Here is a 24,577-nt window from a genome sequence, read left to right as displayed (position 1 = left end):
GCAGCAGTGACGCAGGCGACAGGAGGTCAGATGAGTGCCACCGCCTCCTTGTTGATCACCACTGCTGTGAAACAGACCACTGCTCTGTTAAATGCAGCGGCAGCAAGATGTAACAGGGGGGGGAGGCACTCAGATGTTTTGAGACTACAATTCCCATCATCCCTGACCACTGGTCCTGCTAACTAGGGATCATGGGAGTTGTAGGCCAAAAACATCTGGAGGGCCGAGGTTGAGGAAGCCTGATTCAATATAATGAATTTCCTCTCCCTCCATCAAGCACAATGATCTGGTATAAGCAGTGCTTTTTTTCTAAAGAAAATGTTCAGGGGCACTCTCATTTTCCTACTCATATTGAAATACTGCCCCTCAATGAGGCCAAACTTAAATTCACAAAATGTTTAGGGTTATGTGTCCCCCCAGAAAAAAAGCACTGGGTATAAAGAACTGCTAAGCTAATGAGGTCAAAGCAATGATGGTGAAACTAATCTCAAAAGTGAACTGTGATGTTGCATTCACAGTCATATTATTCAGAGAGCCTTTTCCAGTATTATCTGAAAAGAGAGTAAAATGGAAATATGAAGCCTCCTGTCCCACCTTCTAGGGTCTTCAAAGGATCCCAACATTTGGAGGTTTCCTGAACAATCAAGTAAAGCATTTTCCAACTACACTTAACCCCTTAATAAGTACACCTTTCTTTCTGATTTAACAGTTTACTTGAAAGTAAGAACTGTGTTCAATGGGGCATATTCCCAGCTAAGTGCATAGGACTGATTGCAGCCTTATCCATCTATATGGTATTGCACCTTTTAACAGAAAATAAGAATATTCAGATAAAATACCTATGTCAAATATCACATTTAAAATTTCTTATCACCTCAGCATATGGACCAGGGTGATGGGAAGTTCTGCTTCTGCACATGATTCTGCACAAACCGTTCTAAGCTGAAGCATTCCTTCTTCACCCGAGAATGTTCAGTCCACATTGAGTTCATGAAAACATTGTACCCTGACCTGTTCTTAATCCATGATTGACCACATCTATGGAACGTGATTGTTATGTCCTTTTAAGTCTTGCTATATCAATCACTAGTGATTGTTTAAGTCTTGCTATATCAATCACTAGTTATAGTTTAATAAGGAGGTTTTCATGCCTGTCTAGTTCTGTGTTCCCTTTCCCAGCCTTTAATCTATTGATGATTAATGCTTATATGCAACCTTTGCATTGTACTTGTGTTAACCAATCAGTAACAAGCACATATGTGGCAATGCTGTAATATTCAATAAAAGGGACTCCCGGAGACATGCTCGGGAGATGCCTCCCATATGACACTCGTCATTCGTCTGTCGTTTATTTCAACCCAACACCAGGGTATAATACTTTTTTTTTTGGAGAACTGTATATTTACATATTTGATAGATCACCTCGTCAATAAAGACACAGCTGATAACTGGCTTTAAATAACTGAAAATTAAATCAAATAATTACTAATTATTATTAACAGCAAGTGCATACCTTTTTCTTTTTGAACTTCCAGCATCAGATGTTGCAGAAGAGATCATACTGTCTCCATCCTCGATATCATCTCTTCTGGCTAGCTCCTTCTTCTTTGCCTGGAAGAAAACAAATCCCTAGAGTTAAATTCAATCCACTGAATGTCCCCTGAATGCACGAATATTTAACAGCTCCAGAGATAATGTTCATTCTGAAATGCAGAAATATAGTAGTAGCATCAATAGAAAGCAGTAAGATTTTTTTCAGCCGTTCAAGTTACATGTATAAAGCAAAATATTAAATACTGTACACAGAATATCTAAATAATCAAGCTTATTCCAGAACAGCAAGCCTTCCATCTAAGCTTCTATTGCAAAATGTCTTACTAGCTATCAGTTACTCTTAATACATATATCTTGAAAGCTGTATACAATGTCTTCAAAAACCTGATTTCAGATTACCAGTGCAGAAAATTAGTTTAGCATGATTCATTCCTCATCCAGAATATTCATTTGTATTTCCAGCCATATGGCTATCAGTTAAAAACTCTCATTCGGAAACATATAGAATAATGCTTAGAGTTTAAACACAGAAATAGCACCAAGAAGAATTACTATCACAGCAGTGTGCCAATGCAGATATAAATGCACCAAATGCTAGCTCCTACAAAAATAACCCCAGAGACGTAGCTATTTGAGTGTGAAGTTTTACCTGCATAACCTGCTGCATTTTCAGTACTCTCTTGTAAATGGCAGAATTTGGGACATTATAACGTTTGGCATTTTCAAACATCAAGTTTAAATCGCATTCCAAATGGTCCAGAGTTTCATATTCATGGTTCTTTAGTTTTGTTCTGTAGAAGAGATAATCAGTCCCATTTCATTGGTGCAACAATTCCTGCTGCTTTTTAAATAAAACATAATCTACTAACTTAAAAGTGCTGAATTAATATCCTCCCCAGTTCCCCCCCTCCCCTCCTCAGCTAGTGTCGGAGGAGTTAGAAAAGAAAAAGAAATAATTCTAATGTTTCCCAAGCACATGACAAAATCAAGATACAGGAACATTTCTCATATGACACTAGAAGGCTTGAAATGTGATTTTAAATGCCCTGCATGGGGGTGAGGGAACAACCTGTCATGAGGATGTACACACTGGCCCTGCCTCTCATGCTCCCATCCTGGATGTTTAGCCCCAGTCTTCCCAAGTATATTTTGGAGGAGTATGCTTAGAAAACTTACGGTGATCAGGAACCGGACAGTGCAGGGTTTCAGATCATACTGAGACTTCTAGCTGAGATCACTTGACCATGGTTCACAACTAGGCCTGGGCGATCTATCAATATATCACCCAGGACTGGTTTGAGGTCCAAACCATGATGGCGCCTTCACCCAGTGGTATATCATGGGTGAAACCACCGCTGCTCCTGAGTGGCGATGGTTTCACCCTGGCACCTCGTGGGACAGGGCCTGACGCAGCTTGTTCCTCCCTCCACTTTTCAACATTGCGATGTTTTACTGTATCACAATGTTTGGTTGGTGATACACTGCGATGTTGAAAAGCTGGTATCGTCCAGCCCTATTCACAACCCCACTGCCCTCTTCACGTGCTTGCTTTGAACGTCTCATGAAAACTAAAGAAGAATGGGCATGTTAACCGTATATTAACACTAGTGCTTTACTTGAAAATAAACAGTCAGATCCTTACTGCGATCAAACATGAAACGAATCTATTAGAAAAAGAATCAGGTGAATTGTACTTCTAGAGATACTTCGGTTTATCAAATCTCAATCGTTCATATGTAGATTAAAGCATAATTAAGGCTAAAGTGAAAGAAGGGCCATGTGATTACTTATGAATTAATCATCTACCTTTATTTGGATCACCTTAAAGCTTATATATGATATTATGCTGGCATTCCAAGGGTTTAATATGTAAAGAGACTCTTCACTCTCAACTGCTAAAACAAGGAGCTTAAAATCTTGTACATACACACATACAGGATTTAGGTAAAATCATACAATCTATCAAATACAGTACAGTCATTAGAAGAGCTGACTCATGCTTTAAGATTGGTAAAGAAACTGTTCTTGAAACCATCAAACATTATGCCGCACCAGTTTTACCTGATTTGCTGCAATGAAATAGGCATTTTGATTTGTTGGTAATAGTCAGGATATTTTTTCTTCGAAGGCAAATGAAAAAAGGGTTCTGATATGAGCTGACCCTGGTTGTTCCTGCAGTTCCTAACTATATCATAAAGCTGATAGAGAGGGTTGGAAGTATCCATAAATGAAGTGATGCTCTCGGCTTCAGACTCCCCTTCTTCATAACGGGCAGCAGCTAGAAACGAGGAAAAACAATTACACAATTTCAGCATCATTTTATCTGTTTTAAATAGTAAATGAGGTAATATTGGATCGTTCAAAGAAGAATGCAACTACTTTCTGCTACCTGGCTGGTTTCCTAGTTCTAATAAGAGACTGAGACCTTACAAGTTTTCTATGCTATATGCTGCTGATTCTCCAGCTTCAAAACAGTTTTACAGTATCTGCAGTTGGCTGGAAGGATCAGGTAGTTACTTATTCATTCACTATCTACAGGTAGGATTGGACATTAAAGGACCAATACAGGCAAATCCAGGAAATGTGGAAACAACCTTAAATCTACTAATGTGGCAGCTTCAAGAAACCAGGCAGGAAACCATGATGAAAGAAATGCAAAAAGGACCTGCCACATTACCCACATTTGTCTTTGCTGGCCCTAATCAAAATTAAAAAACGTAAACTCATGTGGAAGAAAAGGCTATGGCCATAAGAGAAGCAAAATATAAACAGCCACTGACCATCGATACGGGAATATCAATAATATAAGCAAATTAGGGAAGAGTTATTTTTGTGCTGCGTTCTGTGAAAATTATATACCTCTCAGCTCCATAAAGCTGAAATACAGGAACAAAAATTTTGAAACTGACAAAGAAGAATGAAAAGAGTCAGTACAGAGCAGTGCTGGATTTACGTATAAGCTAAACAAGCTATAGCTTAGGGCCCCACTCTCTTGGGGGGCCCAAAAAAAATTTAAAGAAAAAAACCTGGATGTACATTTCCAAAATATAAGATAAAAAACAAATAAAATAAAACCCACATACAGCAACAGTGTTTGGTGTTGTGTAGGCTCCTATGATGTAAGTAATGGGCCCCACCTGCTAGCCTGCTCCCTAAAATATCACTGGTTTCCTCATTTCTATATATAGGGTGCCTACATTCTGCATGGACTTTTCAGCAATTAGTTTGATAAAATACATACTTTGTTATGTGCAGATGGCTTTAGATACCTATTAGGTCCATAAATTACCGTATAGCATATATTCATCACAAAAGACAGTGACAATTTGTTGTTGTCAAAGGACAGCTGGACCTATAAAAGGCCCCATTACCTTCAGTAGCTTAGGGCCTCATCAAACCTAAATCCAGCCCTGGCACAGAGACACTAGCAGAACAATTGGGTGAGGGGGGATAGATTAGAATATTTACTCTAGATAACAAGAGGCATGCTTAAATAAGTGCTCTCTCATTCCTGAGATGAGAAAGTAGGTATTTCCTGCCAAACAATGTAAGATTTAAATTTAATATGCCCTAGATTGTTCAAAATAGACCCGGGATTAATGTAGTTTAGGGACAGCCAATGTGGTGCCCTCCACTTGTTACTGAACTACATCTCCCATCAGCCCCAGTCAGCATGACTAATGGTCAGGGATTATGGGAGTTCTAGTCCAACAACATGTGGAGGGCTGTCCAACATGCACTTTTATTAGTTACTAACCTAAAAGGTTGTCACCCATTTTAATCTGAAAGGACAGGAGGGCTAGGAACTCCACAAATGACCTTTTCCTAAAGATATTGACCTACCAGCCAAAACAGCATCTTCATCGCTTTCAGATCCATATTGCAGTGCCATGGTTATTGCTGATAAACGGTCTCCTTGGACAGCTCTTTTGTTACTGTGAATTTAAAACAAAACAGCTACTGAATGAAAAATTCCCTGGGGAGAGGAAGAATAAATCTACATTTAAAGCAGGAGCTTTTATCTAAGTGATACAATAAAAATAAGCATATAGAAGAAGCTGTGTGTGTGTGTGTGTGTGTGTGTGTGTGTGTGTGTGTGTTTTACATTATATGAATTTGGTGAAAGAATTTAAATTTATGAACCGGCTTCCTTCCAGCTAATGTTTCAGATTTATAGCCCATGAGTTCCTCTGAAAATAAACTCAAGCTAATTTTAATTGTGATTAAAAGTGCAGTTGATAATTAAACTAGTAAAGCAGTTTTAATTATCATGCATTCGTGCTGCGGAACTAGGCTCAGCAGTAGGCAGAGTACAAGACTGCAGCTTTGTAAGCGTGTCAACTTAATGAAACGCTTTATATGGGAAGAACTGTCTTGCTTTCAGCTGATACACTGTTTTCTCAAAGCAGTGATATTTTGAGCTTATTATACATTCCATACGCTGTGACTTATGAATTATTTAATGTAATATTCTGAAACTCAAATGTTTGAGATGCGCAATGCTGCTGTCTTACAACAATACTATTGGCATTAAATGCCCAGGACCGTAATACCTCAAGGAGTGCCTCTCCCCATATAAGCCAACCTGGATTCTGAGTTCATCATCTGATGCCCTTCTTCATATGCCTCCTCCCAGACAGGTCTGGAGGGTGGCAACAGGAGAACAGGCCTTTTCTGTGATGGCTCCCAACTTGTGGAATGCTCTCCCCGGAGAGGCTCACCTGGCACCTTCCTTATATATTTTTAGGCACCAGACGAAAACATTCGTCTTCAACCAGGCCTTTGGCCAATTAACGTTCTACAGGCTTTGAAATGCGTTTGGGGGTGTTATTGTTTTGTTGCTTCTGTTTTGACTATTTATTTGTGCTTTTATCTTGTGAACCATCCCCACGTCTTTTGACAAAGGGTGGTATATAAATCTAATAAAATAAATAAGTAAAATGAAATTATGTAAAGGGTTCCCCCTCTCCCCGCTCAAAATCATTCAAAAACATACATACACACACACACACAGAGAGAGAGAGAGAGAGAGAGAGAGAGAGAGAGAGAGAGAGATTGAAACTATTAGACTCTGCTGAGTTTCCAAGGTTCTCTACTAGGAGTTTTATCCAAATAATGAAATCTTTTTTAATTGAAGAAAGAAATTTGCTTAACGTTGCATACAAATAAAACAGTAATTCTTTAAGAAGAAATCAGGAAAGGTCTCTTTGCCTCAAGTCCTGCTTATGGGTTAGTCACTGTGGGAGACAGAATGCTGGAATAGAGAGGTCTCTGGTCTGATAAAACAAAGCTCTTATGCACTTGGGTAATCAAATATCACTGCCTGTTGAGAAGGGTCATTGTATTTATTTTACAAACATTTTGCTTCTAATTCAGGGATGGGGAGCCTTTGGCTCTCTGGATGTTGTTGGCCTCTAACTCCCATCAGCTTCAGTCAGCATGGTCTATGGGAGTTGTAGTTCAGAAACATCTGGAGAGAAACAGGTTCCCCATCCTTGCTTTAAATGAATTTGTCACTAACAGTTCTTTTTGCATTTTACTGCTCTCTCCTTCGCTGCTTACAACCACTACCACCAGTGTGTGTGTGTGTGTACATACACATACCTGAGGATTACACTTTATGTATTTGATGAATGGGTGCTAGTCCATGAAAGCTTATGGCACGGTATATTTTGCTACACAAAACCCTTTCTTGTTTTGACTTGTGGAAGTATATTTTGGCAACTGAGTATTTTCATCTACAGAACTATTCTACGTAATTCGATTTTAGGAAAACAAAGAGGTTGCTGTAATATTTCCAGGAACCAAACAAGCTCATTACTTATTTTTATTTTATTTTATTAATTTTCTTCCACATGTAAGTGAAATGGACCGTTCTGATTTAGAGACTGGAGGAAAACAACCAACATAATCTATTATAAAAAGTGGATGAACTGAATAACATCCAGAGATAAGTACTCACCGATAATATTTATTAGCAGCATTTCTGTCATCGACAACACTGCCTTTACCCTGTGAGGAAGGACCTGTCAGCTTGGAAGCAGCCAAATTTGCAGTCCTTTATGAAGCATGAACAAGCCAGAGAAAGTGAAAAAAAGAAATCCACCAGACAGCCAAGATGATATACAGTTAGGATGAAGTTTTTTTTACAGAATAAGTATTGAAATATAAGTTGAAAAGGGTTGTGCCATTACATTTTAGTGAAAAGGGTTATGCTAAATGTTACAGAACTTCATATCAAGGTGAGAGTAATGCATTTTAGGAGCCACTATCTAATGCTAAAAGTGTTTCTTCATCTGTACTATGAGGTTATTCCCATTAATTTTGCACAAAGCAGATACAGTGAAAACTGCAGCCTCCATATTTAGTCCAACATACAGTAGAAGAAAGTCGTCTAAAACTGTGCTATTTTTAAACTGGAAGGAATTACACATCCAAGTGCAATGTATTACCAAATAAAAGCACCTGTGTTAGAGGCAAAAGGCCATGTCAAGGTCAATTCTCAAGCAAACCGCGTTGCAGAAAAGCAATAAAAGGTTTCTAGTTTCATAAACACAATATAAGTAGTTAAAAAGTACAGTATTTTAAGCTCTGAAATATATGCAGGAGACACAAAGAAGAAAAATATACAAGAAAAACTGAAGAAAATTCCTGTCATTACCATAGAATCAAAAACCAAGCAACTGCATAGCATTAATAAAGAGGGATGTTAAAGAATTTGAACCACAAGTTCTACTCTTGAGGTACATGAGCTTTGGGGCCTTCATGATCTCACTTCAAAATTTTGCAACAAAAAGCAATTCATATTAAAATTTTCAAATGGACAGTTTTGAAGCAGAAGGGAATTACAAAAGTGAGCTATGTCAGAAATTTCTGCATCATCAGCTTTGTAGCCCAATATTCTGTATGTTTTCTTGGAAGTCTTACCATTATCAATTGGATTCTCTACCAAGTGTTCACAGGACATCACACTGTATTTGTGGAAACATGGGAATAAGTCCTCTACTGTAATGCACCATGAAGATTTTGTCATGGTGGTAACCAAACTTCTGACTGGGATTAACTGAACTGACTTATCATCACAAAGATGGAGGTCAGGCTAAACTGGCTCTAGATAGCACAGGCTGAATTTCTATGGTTGTGGAAAGACTAGGCCTAGGCTAAAATATAATCCTTTGGAAAGAGGAGGCACAGACGTTCCCCAGTAGTATCAACTGCAAACAAGGTCGAGATAAGATTCAGGTGGGTAGCCGTGTTGGTCTGACGCAGTCTAAATAAATAAAAAAATTCTCCAGTAGCACCTTAGAGACCAACTAAGTTTGTTCTGGGTATAAGCTTTTGTGTGCAGTATAAGCTTTTTCTCAGAAGGGTAGTAGGAGATGGGTGATTGACTCAATGGGTATGGTAAACTTGTTGAGGACTGTTAACAACTGCAATTAGTCCTACAGGAAAAGCATGGGATAGTATGCAGATGACTAAAACCCCAACCTCCCACTATATATAAGGGTCTGGTGACTTTTGTTTCAGTGTATCTGAAGAAGTGTGCATGCACACAAAAGCTTGTACCCAGAACAAACTTAGTTGGTCTATAAGGTGCTACTGGACAATTTTTTTATTTATGAGGTCAAGATAAATTGATTATGGGGCATTTGGTGTCTGGCCTGTTCAGCAGAGTCCCAACGCAAACTTTTCCAATGGCTCAGACTGTTGTGAAAATCTATGTTCATTAACAAATGAAGAAACTGGCTGTATGATTTCCAGATCCAGCTGTTTCTCCACAAGTTAGGGTCAGAGATATTTGAAACCAAATACTATAATATATAACATGAGTTAATGTGCGCTAATATTTCTCTGTAGATTGTTTTTCTAAAGTAAAGAGAAAACTTGAGTAACTTTCACTCTGCCCACGGTACCTGATTCGGAGACTTGATTTGGTCAGTTCGGAATGCTCAATTTCTGCTTTCTTCATATTAAATATTTTCTTTATTGCATTTGCATCCTGTTAATGAGTTGAAAATGTATTTTATTTATTTATTTTTAAAGGCTAAAGATGACATCATCAGTATTTATGGACGAATGCTCCTTGAAAGTGTATTTAAACAATATGTAAGATAAATTCATTTAGATAAAAACTTCTCATAAAGGAAAGGAAAAATATCAATATTTATGTTGTATTAAACAGAGTACAGGACACAATACAGTTGCACCTTGGAAGTCAAACAGAATCCGTTCCGGACGTCTGTTCAACTTCCAAAATGTTCAAAAACCAAAGTGTGGCTTCTGATTGGCTGCAGGAAGCTCCTGCAGCCAATAAGAAGCTGCGGAAGCCCTGTCAAACGTTTGTCTTCCAAGAATAGTTTGCAAACCAGAACCATCTGTGATGTTCGGGAGCCAAAATATTCGGGAACTAAGCTGTTTGACTTCCAAGGCACGACTGTATACAAAGCAATCTAAGCCCCAGGTGCATGGAGGCGCGTCTCTGCTGTGGGAAAGACCACATCTACAGTACAGGTTCCTGTTAGGTCGGCAGAAAATTCCACAGCATGATTCTTCCATGGCATGAATCTTCCACTAGCAGTATCCTTGCCAGCTATAGGTGACATTAACCCCCCCAAAATGGGGCAAGTCCAATCTGTCGGACGCAACCCCTTCAATCTCCAGAGAAGCCCCAGAAATGTCTCCCACATCCCTACCAACTTGAAATTGGCATTCAATTTTTTCCCCCTTTGGAACTAAGTTTTGGAGAGTGGAATGAGATAAAAAATTAAGTGCTGCATGGGGACAAAACAGAGGTAAAAATCCACCCCCTGCATTTCAGCCTGGCTGGTGCATGGCACCATGATTTTGGAAATGGCAGCTAATCCATCATTTTGTTTCCTCCCCTGTCCCTAACTCAGAACTGCACTGATCATTACAGATCTTACTGTTCCAAAACCTGATAAATGCATTTGAATAAAACACTTCATATTAAAATGCTAAGTTACTTTACCTTGAATACTTGAGACCCAGGTTCGTTGTAAGTTTTGGCATTCTTAACTAACAGGTCTATGTCCTTGGCCATTGCATGAATGCTTTTATAACTTCCATTCTAAAAACAAAAAATGGAACATATTATGTATGCATTAATTTTATTTATTATTGTAAAAGGTTGCAGTTCAACCTCTTCGTGGTTCTGTCAAGTTTATCGTCGTTATCATGTGGGAGCGACTACTGTGTGGGAAATCATGGTACACAAAGCAGCGCGTAGACTAGGTCCAATAAATCACATGAAATGACTACTGCCTGAATCAGCAATAAATGAACTGTTGTACCAAAACCAGTTCAGATGTAATGACCTTGGCTTAATAAGTAATGGTTAATTTAAGGAGAAAATGAGTGTCATGCTCGCAAACCTCATTCCACTTGGGTACAAGTTTCAGGGTGTCTACTGCAGCTTGTTTAAACCATAGTTTCCTACTCTGTGCGATGCCAGATACTGGGAAACTGTGGTTTAACTCCAGCTATCCTGGTTAGCAAATCAAGATTAAATGAGTTCAAAAGGAATGCAAAACAGTGGTGTAAAAAAAACACAACCTATGATAGAAGCACCAACTGCGTAAGATCAGTAAAGAAGGACAATGATCACATGGACAAAACATTCATTCTCAGCTTAAATAAATAATGGTCTATTAAACTTATACTGTGGGACGCAGGTGGCGCTGTGGGTAAAACCTCAGTGCCTAGGACTTGCCGATCGTATGGTCGGCGGTTCGAATCCCTGCGGCGGGGTGAGCTCCCGTCTTTCGGTCCCAGCTCCTGCCCACCTAGCAGTTCGAAAGCACCCCTAAGTGCAAGTAGACAAATAGGTACCGCTTTATAGCGGGAAGGTAAACGGTGTTTCTGTGTGCTGCGCTGGTGCTGGCTCGCCAGAGCAGCTTCGTCACACTGGCCACGTGACCCGGAAGTGTCTGCGGACAGTGCTGGCCCCCGGCCTCTTAAGCGAGATGAGCGCGCAACCCTAGAGTTGGACACGACTGGCCCGTACGGGCAGGGGTACCTTTACCTTAAACTTATACTGCTTAGTCTAAACCAGCCTACTTGATCAGTGATTGTCACTATTGTAGTGACATAAATGAATAATTTCAGTTAAGTCCCAAAATGCACAAGTAATATCATTAACGTAAACATACTTTTGCCCCCAGAAAACCAAAATATCGCTTTTCATTTCCATTTCCATATATATTCACTTTTAAATTTGCTACATCACTTTTATAAAAGTGACCCCAAAAGTTGTACTGTACCTGTATTCGCTGGGCAATAGTCTTCAGATCTATGGGCTCTTTGATTATTGCATAATAGTCAGGATATTGCTGAAAAACAAAATTAATTCCATCTGAAATAAGCATAAACAGTGATCTATCAACCATCCTATCACCAGTTTCAACAGAACCTTCCCAACTAGGGCTACTGTCAGGGAGTGCCATCAGAACAGGCGAGTGAGGCATGGGAAAACAGAGATCTGCCCATGCTTCTGAGAAGCAGCTCCTCCTCCAACAATGGGGAAAGCCACACCTCCAGTGGAGCAGAGGCAGAATGGGAAAGCCGAGCGAGGGGAGGTCTCAAAGATGCTACTGAGAGCCCAAGTGCCTCACCTAGCCCAGGTGGCCACCAAGGGGTGAAACACAAGGAGGAAAGGCAAAGATATGGGGTATCTAAGTTCTTATGCTGGAGGGGAAACTGGAAGGGGCCACTCCCAGAATCTGCAAGTGACTGAGACGGACATGAACTTTCTGGTCCTGCACTGTAAATAGTTTGTACCGATAAAAACCTTCCAGAGACAGGTCGGAGTCCTGCCTGGTTACTCGTGAGCAACCACTACACCGCCCAACAGCTACAATCCTAAAGACATTTACTAGAAAGTAAATCACACTTAAATAGATTTTTTAAAAAGCAAAATACTTATATTGCAGGAAAGGGGTTTCTGAAAAACAGTGTAGGCACACAATCTGAACTACTATATGCATAGGTAATAGTTCCTGTACACCATAGTGTATCATTTAAACAGTTTGTGTGTGTGATATGATTAGCCATCTTCACATATCTTAAGGGCTGTCCCATGGAAGAGGGAGCAAGCTTGTTTTCTCCTGCCCTTGAGGGTAGGACTCAAATCAATGGCTTCAAGTTACAAGAAAGGAGATTCCAGCTAAACATTTGAAAAAACTTTATGACTGTAAGAGCTGTTCGGCAGTGGAATAGTCTCCTACGAGAGGTGGTGGACTCTCCTGGATTCCTCCATTGCAGGGGTTGGACAAGATTACCTTTGGGTCCCTTCCAACTCTAAGATTCTATGAATCTAAGATTATATATGTATGTATACACATATACACAGTTTCTCATCTCTGATCCCAACACTTTTACTTGGCAGTCCCAGTGAAACTTCCTTGCAAGATCCTGTACCTGGGATACACAGCCTCTGTATAGTAATGATTTCCTGAACTGGTATTATGAGTTGACAGTGTGTTACTCTGGTTTTGCTGGCATAGACTGCTTTACAACTAGTCTATATCATTAAGTATATAAGACTCATGAGCTTGATGGTGCAGCCCAAACAGAACTACTGTCCAACTTTAATTTGAATGGGAAAAGCCTTCGGTTTACATTCAAAGTTCAGCATTATCACTCACCACTTTAGAGGGAAGCTTCTGAAAAAGCTCACTGATGAGATGGCCTGATGGGTTTGTGGCTACAACTACGGCTCCAAGAAGCTGTTCCAGAATTTCTTTTAAATAACCTGGAGAAGACTGGCACAAAAACGATATTGTAAAATGATTTGAGAAAAGATTAGGACCGGGTGTATGCTGCTGGCTTCTACTGGTACTGGTTGAAGAACTACAGGATTTTCCTTTTACAAATTAAGGAAAAGCAGTAAAGACATAAACAGCTACTAATCTGCTGTTAGCTAGTCTGGCGGGGGCATAAATTTTAGAATAAATAAAACAGGATCACAATGTGTCTTCAACCAGGTTTAATAATGTGTTAATACTTAAATGTTTACAAAAAAAGTATTTTAAGGTTTTAATTTATACTGTGCGTGGAAAAGGAAACTATCTGGCGGCATGCTTTAATGTATGATTGCATTTACAGCTGGTCACTGAAGAGCAGGATATAAATGGAAGAGATTAATAAAAATAAATATATAAACATATACTGTATAACATAATCCTTTTGGTGGACAATTTAGTAACTGAGGAAAAAACAATATGCTACTTATAGCATAGCTCTCTTATTACTGATGCAGTGCCACCAGTGTTCATAACAGATTACTGAATACCCAGTCAGGGAGTTTACAAACTAAAATACTTGCATGGATGAAATAGCAGGGGAATGGCAGGGGCAAACAGGGAAATAAGGGAAGCAATTTGTTATCATTTCAGTTATGCTGCATTTAGGTGCACTTTGAATGAATGAATTTATTAATACGGTCACAGACCAGCATCAACACACACAATGTCACAGATCATAAAAATATATATCAGAAATACAAAAGACAATATACAAAAGACAACTTTTAGATGCACTTTGTACCCTTTTGCATTTGAAATGCTTATACGTAGCTGATAGCACTTACTATTTCAGAAATTGTCCCTTGATTGTCATGGCCCTCGTCGTCGTCGTCGTCATCGTCAGGATCTCCCTTCTGGACAAACTCGTTTTTTGTGCGTATATATAAATCCCACAATTTACAGGCAGCCTTATATTCAGGGGAGTCTGGCTGTGTTAAAAAAACCAAAAGAACCTGTTTGTTAATCAATAATTTTTATGTCACTCTTAATATTTATCAAATGAAAGAACAATTCCATCAGTTAAAACTATGCTACAAATGAGAACAAAGGCAGAACTTAAAAATAATTTCCGTAAAGTATATATGGTATGCACTATGAGGAAACTTCACAGAATCAGCTGTACAGTAGAGAAGGTAAATGAGTTTTGGACTCCATTAAAACACAACTGAGCAACACAATGTGCAAATGATGGCTTTTAAAACAAAAGATTTTGTCACCTTATAATATGATTTTGCATTATTAAATAACAGCTGGAAGTCAGCAGTTAGCACGTTCACATCATCATATTCCTCCATTTTTAGCTTCTGTTGGATTTTCATTAAATCAATAGGCTGAGAAACCACTTCATAGTAATCTGGCTGGTTTCTATTGTAAGAACAAAGTTATTGAAAATGCAGTTAATGTAAGCAAATGTGCAGCATCTAGAAATACCCAAACTTTCATACACACTACTGCAAATGGATAGTTAAATACACTATGAACACAATTTGAGAAACATTAAAATACAGTTAAACAAACAATACTTCACTCCAGAGTGGCTAACTTGTGGCTCTCCAGATGTTGTTGGTCTATAAACCCTGACCACTGGCCATGCATCCTGGGGCTGATAAGAGCTTTATTCTAAGCATATCTGGCCATTAGCCTATATTTTTCACAGCAATGCAACTCTGTCATAATACACCTTAAGGTTTTATGCAAAAATTCAAAGTTAACAGTCACAAAAGCCAACTTTTTCTCTAATGCTAGTGTGGCTAATCTGAAGCCCTCCGCACGTTGTTGGACCACAACTCCTATCACCTCCAACCACTGACTATGCAGGCTGGGGAGTTCAACAGCGTCTGGAGAGCCAGAGGTTAGCTGCCCGTAATCCAATGAATTCTTGAGAGTAACATTGCTCAGCTATGTTGTTAATTTTTTGCTCAACACCCTAAAAAATATTGCAATGTCAAAAAAGCTGAAACCGCAAAAGAAACAAAATCTAAATTCAGCTGTATGTCAGAAGCTTTGAAGCACACAAAAAAGAGTTAAACGTATTACTATATGGTATGCTAAACGATGACACAACACATAAAACAGTCCAATCTTTAAAGTGAGTAGTAAACTGAAAAGGAAAGGATATTTGCAAAAGGAAGTCCTCTGCTCTTTTCCGCACTGCAGACCCTGATACAGTAGAACAAAACATGTTCTGGGAGCTGAGTTACACTCAGAAATGACCTGGGATGTGGAGTGGAGGCAGCTAGTGTAAAAGGCCTTCTGGGGAGCAGGGGGAGGGGTGCACGGGTGAGGATGGGGTAGGCATTTCCACATTTCTAAGCATATTATTGTACTTGCACAGATTACAACTCAATAGCTCTTGCAATGGCAGCCTTACCTTAGTTTTCTTATCAAAAAATCTTACACGCTTACCTTCGTTTGGGGGCCCTAATGAAAAGCTCACACAGAAGCCTCCCTTGTTCATCTTTGTAATCTCTGATTGTGTTGTATAATTCATGGCATACAGCGATCTAAAACACAAAGCCAAGGAATAACAACAATAATAATAGTAATAATAATAATAATAATAATAATAATAATAATAATAATAATAATAAATAATTTATATGCCGCCCAATTGACTGGGTTGCCACAGCCACTCTGGGCAGCTCTCAACAAGTAAGACCTAAATTGCAGTAAAACTAAATACTGATACAATGCTTTTTCCGAAGTGGTAAAAATGCTTAATATGCATTCTTGGTCTCCTTACAAGAACCCTATACAGACTGCATTAGATTCTCCATATTATAGATGAGAGGCTGAGGATGAAGGGCAACAACTTGGATTAAACTACCTGGTGAATTCAAAACTGAGCTAAGATTTTAAGTGGTAACACTAGTCTTACAGCACATGTTCTTAGCCACTCCACTTGCTTTGGGCTATGGAAGCGTTGAGAAAAATCTAGGAGTTAAGTTATATTTCAACTTCTTTGTAAAATAATAGCAGTTGTGTATTCAGTCTATTTCCATGGTAGCATGACATTTAAAAAATACTTACAGGATCGACCGTAGGGAGGTTGGAGAGTCTTCTCCTCTTCCTGCTTGGGCCTGGTGTAGTTGTGGAGTGGTGGCCATCATCAAAATCTCCACTGGCACTGCTGGAAGGAGAGGTAGCCCTTCGCCTCTTGGAACCCATGGAATCCAACTTCTTCTATAATTAAAAAAAGCGCTCTTAAACATGAGGCTTTCTATCCTGTCACTCACAGGGTGACAAGATATGGAACCTAAAGTTCCTCTGAATTCTACATAATTGAAATAGTGACACTTTTTGATGCTACACAGCTAAACTCTTGACCAACATTCTGCAAGCTTGCCCAACAAAGCAATTCATTTAGTGTGGTTTTACTTAAGCCAAGTCATCACTGTAATATCAAGGCGTATGGATGACAAAAACATAATGAAGTAATGAGCATTAAAGTCAAGACATATGTGAGAGTACCAATTCTGATGCAGCCTTCCTAATTGTACTACAGATTTTATTGCATGTATCGCTGACACTCTAAGCAGAAGCAGAGATAACCATGAAAATCTTTTTTTTTGTTTGCTTTTTTACTTAACAGAGCCCACAGTTCAGACAAGGCTACAAAGCCAATTACAAATTTTACTGTGGCTTGCAGCCTTTGAGAATGCTAGAGAAGATGTAAAGGCCCAGAAAAAGTACAGAACACGGAGAGAAATCCAGCTCCTTTATTTCCCCCTGCCCCAACCACTGGGCTTTCATATCTCTATACTGTACTAGAGAATGGTTCCAAGCAGTAGCAGGCAGTGTGCTGGGGCAAAGGCAGAGGCACTTACCTAACCTCCTGGCAAGTGAGTCACTACTGCTTATCTGCAAGGAGAGGGGCAAGGCAGCAAAATGATTGATTCACTTTGCACCATGCCACCTGCTACTGGTCCCAAGACCAAATAGCTCATAGGGTAGCCACAACAAAACCTCTCTCTTCTTGGTTAGTGATCCAATGACAGCATCAATTCTGAATGAAAGATGTCCTCCCCCCCCAACTTAAAAAGAATGTAAGAAAAAGGTGTAAAACCTATACAGCCGTACCTTGGTTCCTGAACGCCTTGATACTCGTACATTTTGACTCCTGAACGCCGAAAACACAGAAATGTTCTGGATTTTGAACGTTCTTTGGAACCTGAACATCCAACACGGCTTCCGATTGAGTGCAGGAAGCTCCTGCAGTCAATTGGAAGCCGCTCCTTGGTTTTCAAACATTTCCGGAATGGATTATGTTCGAGAACCAAGGTACAACTATATTACCATAATTATTAGTGCAAACATTTTTTTCTAAACAACTACATTATGGCCCACAATTATTAGTACAAACATTTTTTTCTAAACAACTACATTATGGCCCAATTCTGTTTTGAGATTTTTTAAAAATAATAATAATAATCTGATAGTAAAATGAATATACACAGTTTGTGAGTCACTAGACATCATCTCAATCTGGCAGGAGCAATTAATCTATTTTTGCAGGTCCAGGCGGGTGTTTCTGACCACAGTACATGACTGTGACTTCAAGGACCACAACTTTTACAGCTAAAAGTGTTAAAAAATCAGAAAATTTACAATGAATTTAAAAAATACTGAGTGACATCCAACAATGTCGCCCTCTTCTCCACCCTCCTGCACCCTCCCTCTGCCTAAATCTGTTCTGGAGGGTTGGACATAATCCATTAATAAACCTGGCATCTCCAACAGGTCAATCATTGGCAATGACAATGGGTAGATCACTGCCAGTTTTTTTATAGTGGGGGTAGATCGCAGTCTCTTTGGAGTTGGACGTGCCTGATCTAAACTAATCTAGTACTTACAAAAAGCTCACTCAAGATCTTGAAAAGAAAATATTATTCAAAATCACTAATATTGTTACTTTAGTTAGTGGCAGTGGGCAAACGGAAAATAAAATGACATACTACACCAAAACTGCATCCCCATGGCCTTTCCCATCCTTTCAGTAATGTCTAAAGCGCTTACCACACGAAACCACATCAAACGGCACGTTTCCCTCACCCACCAGATATAGTCAGTTATATGGACTTGGGATAGAGAAATGTGAGAATGTGTCACATAGTAAGAACTTCTAAATGTTACTGCAGGAAGAAGGAGGTCTTACCAAGGTAAGCCCAAACAACATGTAACCCGTCCCTCAGGACTATTTCTCACATAAGTCCTGATCTAGAAAAAGCACTTAAGATCCTATAAAATCAACAGAGGACAAGTGAGTCATAATTATCTCACACTGTTGATTTCAACAAGATTTGGGCTGCAATTCTAATTCTGTTTACCTGGGATTAAGACCAGTGTTAGAAACTCAGATATATCAGCTAATTGCTAAATGGCACCTTAAACCTGGGTTACAGTCGCCACAACAGAATAGCTAGGCATATTTTTTTTGCGGTTGTATTTGTTGTTGCTGCTGTTATTAATTTCATTTCTATACTACTTTATATTTTAAAGAAAGAATCTCAAAGTGTTTTACAACACATCAAAACATCCAATAAAACAATCCAGGAAAAAAACCAATCCAGAATAAAACAAATTCAAGCTTCAAGGAAAATATTTCAGATCCTTCTCTAAGTGACATTTTGCTTTCCCTATACTTATTTACCTACTTAATTTATATAGCTGTCCCTTAGCAAAAGTAGAAGCCGGTGTGGTGTAGTGGTTAGTGTGTTGGACCTGGGAGATCAGGGTTCAAATCCCTACTCAGTCATGAAGCTCAATGGATAACCTTGGGCCAGTCACAGCCTCTTAATCTACCTCACAGGGTCATTGTAGGGATTAACGGAGGAGCGAGCTTAACCATGTACTCCTTGGAGAAAAGGGTGGGATATAAATGCCATAAATAATCTCTTATGCTTACCTGCTTAAGAAAGCTGGAGAAGCTAGCCAGATGGAGATGTCAGTCACCAACCTGGTATCCAGAGATCTCCATGTGGTTGGAACTGGACCCAGGCCTGGGGGATTTTCTAACACTGATTAAGACTCACTGAATTCAACAGAATATACAGTACTTCTGAGAAGGCATGGTTAGGATTGCGCTGGCAAGTATTACTAACTTTCTCTGGATTGGAATCATTATGTCAGACATGCCACAGAAAGCCACATCAAATGGAAGTTTCCTGGAGAGTGCACCAGTCAGGAGAACCCTGCCTATTTAGTGCAGAATTTTGTTCTCACAGTGGCCAATCAGACAAAGCGGGACATGAGCACAGTAACACTATCCCACTTCTGATCACCAGCAACAGAAATTCAAAGGCCTATTTACTGCCTCCAATACTGAAAATAATATGCCTTCAGGACTTATGAGCATGGCTAGCCCACAAATTTGCCTAACAGACAAGGTTTTTAAAAATAGAAGCATTGTGGCCTGATGTTCAAAACAATGTTGGAAGGGTCTATCCATATACATTTCCTTCTTAACTTCCTCCAAATGCTAAAACAACTACTTTTTCAAAGAGTATTAATGGTTAACATGAAGAATGCGCAGTTGAAACAGAAGGAACAACCTCCATGTTTAAAGAAAGCAAAATCTACTCAACTATTCTTTTGTAGTCTTTTGATCAAACTGCGGACACAATACATATAGAACTAATTTCCCTGGACTGTTCAAAGAGTCTGAAGAACAGATAACATGAAAATCATTCAGACTACAATGAACTTAACCCAATGCTTTTACTTCTGCAACGTATACAATGCTGTTTTGATGCTCCATAAAATACCAAATCCAGCCTTAAACAAGCAATCAACAAAGGATCCAGAAGCATTATTCCATATTAATTCATTAAAAAACAAATAGCAGCACTCTCAATGCACAGTGCTATTCTAACTCTAATCACTAATTTTGGAAATGAAAAATAAAATAAAATAAAATCTAACTGGTTTCCAAAATGGTAACTAATACAAAATAAACCACACATTCAGACCTACAACACCCCCCTAACTACATTAGCCACCCCCTTTTTAAAAAAGAAAAGAAAAAAAGATTGGGCTCTAGCCACAGTTAGTCCTACTCAGAGTAGATCCATTGAAATTGATAGGCATGACTAACTTGTGTCCAGCAGTTTCAATGGACAGGATTCAACTAACAAGTGCCATTAGCAAAAGCCCACACCAGGCCTTCCATTAGCACACTGGGCCTCTGTCTCTTCTGCCAGAAATTTGTTTTGGGGTAATTGGGAGAACCCCCAGAAAAGTGTGCAGGGAGAGGGAGACTGTTCTATCTGGCAAGTAGAAAGACTTGCATTGAGAGAACTATTGCTGCAGCACAATGCTGAATTTCTCCCAGTGAGTCTACTCTAATTAGAACTTAGTTGGATACCGCCCATGATCACTACTCTAGAGTAATTTTGTTGAACATTTGCATTTCCCCCCCTGAGAGCCAGATTAATTAAAAACTCATGAACAAGGTAAATGAACAAGTATGATCTGTCATGCCAAATATGAAACAAAAATGCCTGAGATGTGTGAAAGAGACAACATGGCACACACATTAGCAGTAAATTACCAGATTTACCAGAGTACAACCAGCACCACGAAAAGCCAGTCTCCTCATTATGTCTGATAGGCAAGTAAAGAAACTGAGAAAAGGCAAATCCTTAAAGCACCAATTCAGCAGTTGTATTAGTACAGGCAAACTGAAAGAGAAGACAACAAAAGGAAAGAAAAACAAAGGGAAAACAAAGGGAAGAATAGGTAAATTAAGGAATCAAGAAGAATGGTTAAGGAAAGATATACCGCAAAACAGAGAAAATGCAGTAGCTATATTAGGCCATTGCCATTTCACAAAGATCCCATTTATATAACATTCCAGGGCTGGGGAAACTGTGACCCTCTATCAGTGGTTCTCAACCTGTGGGTCCCCAGATGTTGTTGGACTACAACTCCCATTATCCCTGAGCTCTGGCCTTGCTAGCCTGCAGTGATGGGAGTTGTAGTTCAACAACATCTGGGGATCCACATGTTGAGAAAGGCTGCCTAGATATTGCTGCATTACAAATACCATCATACCTACAAATTGAAGTTCAACAACATTTGGAGGTACACGGGTTCCTGAGCCCTATTTTAAGCTCAGAACTAAAAGTGCATTCTTTTATCATGTAAACAAAGGGTGCAGTCCTATTCCAACGAAAACTGGAAGGGTCATATTCAATGCCACTGTTCCAATATCGCAACAGACTTCCACTAGCACAATGGAACTGCCCCCTCCTCTCCCCTGCAGCCCCCCCTTCAAAATTTGAGCAAGAGGGTTGGGGGATCCGCCAGAGAAAATCTGGAAGGCACTCAAATGAGAGAAGAGAAAGAGGAACTCCTGTTGAGCAAGTGAAACTCCCCATGCGCAGTTTTAGATTACAATCTTAAAACTCCTATTGTTTTTCATAGGGCAGAACTGCAATAATCAAGTCACATAATTCCAAGAATGAGGCTATAATTGTATGGGATTCACTGCCCATATAGCATAAGCAGTTCACAAATAATAATAGTTTAAATATTTTTAAATACTTCATTATAAAGAATATGTTGATTGGTCTCCACAGCACAGTGTGTTCAAAAATAGAAAAGTCTAGTACTGTCCGCATCATCAGAAACATGCATCTGTGTTTTATTACAAGGTCAATAATTGTATTTATTTTGAAAATGCAAAAACTATACAAACATGCCTACATATCAACCACTTAGCATCTATATGGAGTACTGAGACATACCACTCCTAGTTTTGAATCATTACTATATTGGCAACACCCAACTTTGTTTTTATTGTACATCCAAGCCAGGTGTGGATTCCATGAGCCAATGCTCAGATGAAGTTATAGACTGATACTGACACACGAAATGAACCCAGAGGAACTGATGCTTGAAGATTCAAATGATCTGGGATTTACCTGTTGTATCACACCTCCTGAGAGAGCAGGTATGCAGTATAGAGGTACTCCAGGACCTGTTTTGTTCCTGGTTTTCTGGAGGGCAGCAGTAGTCAGGAATGCTATTTACCATCACACAGCATAATCCTATCTATGTTTTTTCAGAAGTTCATCACACAAACTTAAATGGGACTTTCAGTTTAATCCTACACCTGCTTATTCAGAAGTAGCAATCAATGAGTAGAGAGAACTGAAACCTGATTAAGTAGAGTTCAAGACTGCAAACTTAGGGCAGTATTAAATGGGGTTTCCCCCACTTCTCAATCTAGCCCACCCCAAACTATGTTCTAGAGTGTTGGTGAAACCTCCAGAACAGATTTAGAGGGCCTCTGGGGAGAAGAGCAAGACAATGTTCTGTCACACAAGGAGAAATCCAAGCACTGATGAAACGTTTCTCTTAGTGTTGCTTTGAAAACCACCTTTAATTTTGGTAATCATCTACAATGTTTTCCTGGTAATATATATCTTCCTACTGTCAGTCATGAATTGGTAAACTGAATATAGGATTTTTATAAGACAGTCTATGTGCAGCTTGCTCTGCATCTCTTCAGGTTAACTAGATGTTACCTTTACATCAATGAACACCTTTTTTAGAATTCCCCACTTTTTTTTAACCCAAAGCAGATGTGCCCACTTCCCTAACCCAAATTGGAATGACCGGACCCAGATCAGGCTGGGAGAAATTCTTTCCTTTGTGTCATATTCTTGCTTAACTTTCACACCTACTTGCAGCTAGCTAAGGGATGAAAATTTTCAGCAGAAAAAAAGGAGTGTTAGGGAAACAAAACAAAAAAACCCTCATAGTGATTTACAAAAAGATAAAATTATAAAATTATACAACAATAGTTTAAACCATATCAAAAGTTAAAATACTAAAACAGATTAAAATTTATATCAGCTTTCTAATCATCTGGGTAGGCTTGTCTAAGCAAGAATGTTTTCAGCAGCCTGCCAGCCCACTCTGCCCACAAGAGATTCAGCCCATTTCAGATTCTGTCAATGTTAGATAATATATGGAAATACCACCTGATAGTAGCCTCTTAAGGCTTTTACAATTTGTTTCAAACAAATGCACCAAGGAATGCTTCCCTAGCAATGAGAAACATAGCACTTCTTGTGTAGGAAACACTGTATTTTATATCTTTCTAAAATACTGTATATGTTCCACCTAAATGTAAGCCTTTCTGAAATTTAAACACAGAAAACCAGCCCTTAGAAATGCAATAGCTCTTACATCAGATAGTAGCACAATCTATATTTGCTGAAGTACCATGTGCACAATTCCTGCATTTTTCATTCATCCTGTTTGTCACTTTCTCAACAGTGTAACTCTTTGGAAAGGAGAAAGTCATGGTCTTAAAGGACATGCAGTGACCACCCGAAGTACTAACTTTATTTTTCTAGACGGTATTAATATGGGAAATGTGGGGGCCAGCCACCTCGATATGCTTAAAATTCAAGGCGGGGTAGATCTCTCAGAGAAGAGACCAGCGTCGCTTTTGACAAGTGCAGTGCGTCCTGCTCCCGTACCACTGTGAAAACTTCAGATCATTTTCTCACACGCGGAAGTTCATGCTTGCAATTTCGAGAGGGAAAAATTAAAAGTTTTCCAAAATCGCAGTTGAAGGAAAACAAAACAAACCAAGCCAATATATAAATGGGGGTGGGTGGGGAGGGGGTAAGGTTTAAGAGGAGAAGGAAAACCAGCTGCGAACAAGAAACAAGCAAAGTGATGTCGCGTGTGAGAGAGGCGTGTGAATTCAGAGTGGGGGGAAAGAGGGTTAGGAGTTCATTCAGGGTTTCCCGAGGGCCAAGCTCTTGTTCCATTTGGGGGGCGAATGGGGATGCGTGTGGGGAGCGAGCGGGTGGGTGGGCGAAGGGGGAAATGAGGAGGCGGTGAGGCAGGGCGGGCAGGGGGTCGGGGGCGAAAGCGACCCGCCAGCAGCTCCGCAGCCACACAAAGGGAAACCCGCCGCGGCCTCCTGCCTGCCCTGCCCTCCCCGCGAGCGCCCTGCTCAGCCCCGCCTCGCTCGCCCGCCTCGCCTTACCCAGCCGCCGCCGCCGCTGCCGCTGCTCCCCCGCCTCCTGCAGCCGCGGCCGCGCTCAGTCCCCGTCGCCGCCACGGCCCCCCGCGCTGTCGGCGTCGCCGCCACTGTTGCCGCTCAGCCTCGCTCGCTCGCTCGCAGGGGAGCCCGCCGCTGTCGCAAAAGCAGCCAGCCTCGGCCGCCAAGCGCAGGC

General features: G+C 39.9%; 1 protein-coding gene across 31 annotated transcripts in view; it reads right to left on the bottom strand.

Annotated features, from left to right (window-relative positions):
* The window catches only part of PBRM1 (polybromo 1), a 55,137-nt gene extending 30,566 nt beyond the window's left edge, over nt 1-24,571 (bottom strand). For 9 of the 31 annotated variants that reach the window (XM_083603207.1, XM_083603215.1, XM_083603229.1 and 6 more), the window contains exons 1-14: nt 20,926-21,065; nt 16,407-16,559; nt 15,783-15,880; nt 14,594-14,741; nt 14,162-14,305; nt 13,218-13,334; nt 11,835-11,903; nt 10,544-10,642; nt 9,468-9,553; nt 7,517-7,612; nt 5,398-5,489; nt 3,616-3,832; nt 2,204-2,345; nt 1,514-1,611 (exon numbers count right to left, since the gene is read on the bottom strand). In XM_083603207.1, the coding sequence (XP_083459333.1) occupies nt 1,514-1,611; nt 2,204-2,345; nt 3,616-3,832; nt 5,398-5,489; nt 7,517-7,612; nt 9,468-9,553; nt 10,544-10,642; nt 11,835-11,903; nt 13,218-13,334; nt 14,162-14,305; nt 14,594-14,741; nt 15,783-15,880; nt 16,407-16,559; nt 20,926-20,973 (1,607 nt within the window). In that variant the 5' untranslated portion in view covers nt 20,974-21,065. Of the gene's footprint in view, nt 1-1,513; nt 1,612-2,203; nt 2,346-3,615; nt 3,833-5,397; nt 5,490-7,516; nt 7,613-9,467; nt 9,554-10,543; nt 10,643-11,834; nt 11,904-13,217; nt 13,335-14,161; nt 14,306-14,593; nt 14,742-15,782; nt 15,881-16,406; nt 16,560-20,925; nt 21,067-24,387 lie in introns of those variants that run through there. The other 22 variants (XM_083603232.1, XM_083603236.1, XM_083603223.1 and 19 more) reach the window with 10 other exon arrangements.
* Between the last annotated feature and the right edge of the window lie 6 nt (nt 24,572-24,577).

This window comes from Podarcis filfolensis (assembly GCF_964270895.1).
Source record: "Podarcis filfolensis genome assembly, chromosome: 2".
In the NCBI taxonomy this organism is placed as follows: domain Eukaryota; kingdom Metazoa; phylum Chordata; class Lepidosauria; order Squamata; family Lacertidae; genus Podarcis; species Podarcis filfolensis.
The sequence above is the reverse complement of the archived record's forward strand: the minus strand, read 5'-3'. Positions and strand labels throughout refer to the sequence as shown.